At 46.2% G+C, this 5,568-nt stretch overlaps 1 protein-coding gene across 8 annotated transcripts; it reads left to right on the forward strand.

Moving 5' to 3' along the window:
- The first annotated feature begins 126 nt into the window (after positions 1-126).
- On the forward strand, positions 127-4,757 carry ZNF32 (zinc finger protein 32). 8 transcript variants are annotated; one of them, XM_010854488.1, is made up of 3 exons: positions 127-201; positions 2,409-2,548; positions 3,775-4,757. In XM_010854488.1, the coding sequence occupies exons 2-3, from the start codon at positions 2,479-2,481 to the stop codon at positions 4,566-4,568; spliced, it is 864 nt and encodes a 287-aa protein (XP_010852790.1). In that variant the 5' UTR covers positions 127-201; positions 2,409-2,478; the 3' UTR covers positions 4,569-4,757. The 8 variants fall into 8 exon arrangements, with proteins under 8 accessions (XP_010852790.1, XP_010852794.1, XP_010852793.1 ...); XM_010854492.1 differs by having other exon boundaries at positions 3,817-4,757; XM_010854491.1 differs by having other exon boundaries at positions 137-222.
- Positions 4,758-5,568: the final 811 nt, after the last annotated feature.

Raw genomic sequence — 5,568 nt, forward strand, 5'->3', positions numbered from 1 at the left:
CCGCCTCCCCCCCCCGAGCCGGAGCGGCGGGTCGCATCGCCGAACTACGTTTCCCACAGTGCTCGGGGAAGCCGGGGCCGCCAAGGCACGGGGCTAGGGCTCGCGCGGAGCCTCCTGGGAGTTGTAGTCCGGTCCGCTCGCGCCGGCGTTCCTAAGGGCTCGGTGCCGGCCTTTGTCTGTCTGCGGGCGCGCGCGGCTGTGGTGAGTGAGGCCGCTGGCTGGGTCAGTACACCCAGACGAGGCAGGGCCCCGCCTTCAGGCCGCCGCCTCCGACCCCCACCCCCTCGCGTCCCTGAGCAGGCCTGACCAGCCTGGAGCCTCCCAAGAGAGGCCAGCTGCGAGGCGAGAGGTCTGCGGCCCGCAAGAAAAGGTCTAGCTGGACCGGAGAGCGGGGTGCTGAGGTCCGGCGCGGGTCCGGGTGGGGAAATCGCTGAGGCGGGAATGGCAGAGAGTCTGTCGGGAGGAGCAGGGGCCCCTCTTCCGCAAGGCGGGCCGGGGAGTGCGGGAAGGCCCCGCACCTGGAGACGCGGGAGGGACCACGGGCAGGTGTGCCTCTGGGCCCGCGGGGAGGGCTTCAGAAGATGGAGACGGGAAATGCAGTCTCTAGGCTGGGTGAAAGAAAGGACAAATTCCTCTGAGTGGGGAAATGGGAAAGGACAAAGTGAATTCCGGTGTGCGGGGAAAATAATCACCGCTCCCCAGAATCTCCCAGTCCTGAAGCTATGCCCCGGGTACAGCAGAGTTCCCCCTGTCCTGGTCCTTCACTGAAGACTCGCAACTTTAGGCCTTAAGTCTGTTAGGTCATGTCAGAGGCCCTTCACGTTTGTGAGTCTCCCAGAAGCTACTTGATATCACAGCATTTATTAAGTAAGTGAATAGGTCTGGGCTGTTTGGTTACTTCCCCAGTGTCGGTTAAGGGGAGACAGAGGGTAGGATTCGTCTCTCATGGCCTCATTGTGAGCAGGATATAAGGGCTTTCTTGATAGGAAAAAACACTATTTTCTATTATAAAGTGTCTTTCTACAGAATCTTCAAGAATTTGATTCCGCACACCTGTGGAATCTATGGAGGAAAAATATGGAAATTTCCCTTCATTAATCAGGAGGTTCTTGAAACAGCTGAGCTGTTACTTGAATATCTCACAGCATGTAGAGAGGCACAGCTGAAAATTCTATCCAAGGTGTTCTGAGCAAACTCTTTGCTGACTCACCAAGGACAGGGTCCAGCCTCGGGCAGCAGGTACCTATGTACTTTTCAGTGACGCTCGGTGGATGTATGGTTCATCAGTAACACCTAGGACTTCCAAGTGAATGGTGCTATGATGTCCTGACACCAATAGGGCATTGCTTTGTGGCTTGCGATGCAAACTGGAGCTGAGTCTTTCAAATAAGAGTTTTTAATGTCTCTACAGTCATCACAAGGTGTAACAGAAAGTGCGGCTGTCAAGAAGACCAGACCCTTGGGTTAACGAAGAACTGTAGCATCACACTGCTATTCATTAAATCAGGAGGCCAGCGTGTTCGTGGGATATGTTAGAGGGAAACAAAGATTATACACACTGAACCACTGCATTAATACAAGAATTCAGTAATTAGGGTCCAGAAATAAGAATATTCCCCCCAAAATAGGAAATGATAATGTGGAGCAGGAGGGTTCCTAGGATCTGGAAGAATAGTAAAGTCTGGTCAAGCTCTGTTCCGTTCACTTTTTATTGATGAGAAAGTAAAGAATTGTCTAGACATAGGCTTTGGATCCAAGAAGTCTTGGATTTGAACCTTTGCTCCACCTTGACTCCATACTGGCTCTGGGACTTGGGGCAAGTTACTTGGATTTGGAATCTGGAGTAGTTCTTCTTTTTCCAAGAATTGACAAGTAGTATGCCTCCTCAGAACCGGTATTCTCATATCTTGCAGAGCCTCCAAAGAACTGCTAAAAGGAAATATGAAAGCTCTTGTTCTGTCCTAATAATTTAGAGGGGACTGGAGAGGAGAGTCAGACATTTCAATCACAGAACCAATTATTAAGGCTGAAATGTTGTTTTTTATATTCTGAATTCCTCTGGAACTTGGAGGATAAAATAGCAGGCAGTTAGGTGGGGGAAGGAAGTGGAAGATCCCATGCGAAAGCTAAGGTACAAATAGTAAGGACCATTTTCTTGGCATTGGCAGGAAGAGAAACATGTTTACTTTTTGTCTTCTCTGCTTTTGACCTCTTGCTTCCTCCTGGACTCATTTATGAGTAGCTATGGTGCCTCTTGGTCCATTTTGCAGTCATGTTGTAGATGACTGGTATTATATCAGGCAAGCAGGATTCCCTCCATTCACTCGTATCCCAAACCAGAGCTCCTCTTGACTGTTCTCACTTATCAGTTCTCTTATCCATTCCTGTTTTTGTTTTTCCCTCCCTAGGTACTCAAGTACAGCCCATGGAAGAATCATATGAAGAGGTGGTGATTAAGCTCATACAGCAGGAGTGGACATGTTTGGATTTCCAACAGCTACCCTGCTGGACTGTCATGGAAGATATGCCCAGAATGTAGCCTTTTTCAGTGAGTCTGTTGATTGCTGGGATGCCAAGTCACAATAATCAGTGTCCCTGTTCTCAGCACTGGACAACAGGCTGGGGATGCAGAGAAGATGTTCCTTTGGTGAAGCTCACTATTTTTAGGGGTTACAGGGAAAGCCTACAAGCTTGAGTTAGAAACAGCAAGGGAACAGTCTTGATATGGAGGTGGTATCTGAGAAAATGAATGAGCAGTTTTAAATCTCAGCACAGTGACTGAATGAGAAATGGTAAGACAGAGGAACAAGTTGAAATCTACCTAGGATGACTCCAAGAAAACTATTATTAGTGATGAATGGACTCATATTTAAAGTGCAGTAGGAGGCTCATATACAGGGCAGTGTTGGGAAGTACTGTCAATATCTGCATAGGAAGGGTTGAGAAAAACTTCCAAACCAAAACTGACTTCAGTTTCACCATAGCTTAGCAGATTGAAACAGCATGGATTTTAAAGGGGAAAATTCCCTGGATCAAATTCTATGATTGCCATGACTGGATCTGTGGTATCAGACAAGTTATTTAACCTTCTTGAGCACCAGGCTCTTCATCTGCAAAATGGGACAGTAAGCTCTATCTTGCAGGTCTGCAGTGACTAAAATGAATAGATGTAAAGTACCTAGGATTTTGCTGCATATATCCTGACAGCGTAGGCTTACTCTACTCCACTGTTAGGGAGAGCAGACTAGAGCAGAGGTAGATTTCTCATGAAGCCTACAACACTTAAGCTTCAGGAGCTTTCCCTTACACCGGTCTCTTCAAGGTCCTATCCCTACTTTTATACTGCTTTTTAATGGGAATCTCTCCAAAATTTAAAACTTTAGGCCCCATACAACCTGGATCCACACCTGTCTTGGTGTCAGATAAAACTTCGGTATGGGACTAAATGTGATCTTATATAGTTTGATTTTTCTGGCTTGTTTTCTTATCTGTAAAATGGAGATAATCATGTCTATACACAAGACTATTTGGGAAGCTAAATTAAACTAAATTTAGAGGCAGTACACTGCTACAGAGCATGCCTGTGTCTGAATCCTAATTCTGTGCTTACCTAGCCAAGTGATCTTTGACAGCCTCCCTATACGTTCATTTCCTTAACTGTAACAAAAAATTGTTTTCGGGATTAAGTTATCTGTGCAAAGTTTATAGTATAATATTTGGCACATAATGAGCACTCAAAGCACTGTTTCTTTTTTCCCTGTTCTTCTCACTCAGCATATTGGTGCTTCTTACATGACTTCCCTCTCATTTTACCAGATGTGATGACAGAAGCCCACCACAAATATGATCAGTCTGAGGCCACAGGATCCTCAAGCTGGGATTTCCAGAGTTCTTTCAGAAGAGAGAAGCTGGAACAAAAATCCCCAGATTCTAAGACACTACAGGAAGATTCACCTGGAGTGAGACAGAGGGCCTATGAGTGCCAGGAATGTGGAAAGTCCTTCAGGCAGAAGGGTAGTCTAACATTACATGAGAGAATCCACACCGGTCAGAAGCCCTTTGAGTGTACCCATTGTGGAAAAAGCTTTAGGGCCAAAGGCAATCTTGTTACACATCAGCGAATACACACAGGAGAGAAGCCCTATCAGTGCAAGGAGTGTGGGAAAAGCTTTAGTCAACGAGGTAGTCTGGCCGTTCATGAAAGACTCCACACGGGACAGAAACCCTATGAGTGTGCTATTTGTCAGAGAAGCTTCAGGAATCAAAGTAACCTTGCTGTTCACAGAAGAGTTCATAGTGGTGAGAAGCCCTATAGATGTGATCAGTGTGGAAAAGCCTTCAGTCAGAAAGGAAGTTTAATTGTTCATATCAGAGTCCACACAGGCCTGAAACCCTATGCCTGTGCACAATGCAGGAAGAGTTTCCACACCAGGGGGAATTGTGTTCTGCATGGCAAAATCCACACAGGAGAGACGCCCTATCTGTGTGGCCAGTGTGGGAAAAGCTTCACTCAGAGAGGGAGTCTGGCTGCGCACCAGCGAAGCTGCTCACAAAGGCTCACCCTGTAACCACTCTCTTCAGAGGAAGTTCTCTTTATGAATTAACAGCATAAAATCATCTGAGATTAAACAGCCTATCCAATTTTATGGAATGAATGGAGACTCCTTCAGAAAGACCATCACTGGGTAGAGCAAACTGAGTTTTCTTTTTTCCCCCCAAATGAGTATGAAAAATAAATGTCTTGTTTATTATCATTATCACGTATGGTTCATAACTTCTGTCCATTTATTTTGATTTGATTTCCTAAGGTACCTGCATTAATTTAGTACACAATTGGAGATTTATGTAGCAGATACAGGTTTTATATTTGCACTTGACACCACTGGCCTATTCAAAAAATCCAGCCCATTACCAATCCCAAGATTCTTTTCTTCTCTACATATTCAAATTAATTTTGTTTTACCAAGATCAGTGGGCAGAATTTATGAGGCAAATTTAATAATTCCTCATATTGAACACTGTATTATCTGGATGATAGCCTCCAGAGCATATTCTAACAAATCACCCATGTTCATAGCAGAGGCTCTAAACTTCCCTTACAAAACAGGATCCTTTCTAAGTCTGCACTGTGGATCACTTCAGTCTTCCACTCCTAACTAGGATAGAGATTCCTTGCCTATAGCCAAAGAGCAGAAAAGTATCTAAAGGTTGGAAAGAGATACGATGACTTCACCCCCTTTGGCAGCAGTAGCAGTATCTCAGAATCACCCAGTAAGGCCACGTGTGTGCACTTAGTCGCTCGGTTGTGTCCGAGTCTGCGACCCCTGGGACTGTAGCCTGCCAGGCTCCTCTGTCCTTGGGATTTTCCAAGCAAGAATCCTGGAGCGGGTTGCCATTTCCTCCTCCGGGGGATCTTCCCAACCCAGGGATCAAACCTATGACTCTTGCATCTCCCGCTCTGGCAGGCAGGTCCTTTCCAACTAGGCCACCTGGGAAGCCCAGTAAGGGCGTAAGTGTCCTGGTTACTGAGCTGATTAGTAGTCAGTGATGAAGATCCAGTCCTCCAAC

This window comes from Bison bison, unplaced genomic scaffold, assembly GCF_000754665.1.
Source record: "Bison bison bison isolate TAMUID 2011002044 unplaced genomic scaffold, Bison_UMD1.0 scf7180017864341, whole genome shotgun sequence".
NCBI lineage: Eukaryota > Metazoa > Chordata > Mammalia > Artiodactyla > Bovidae > Bison > Bison bison.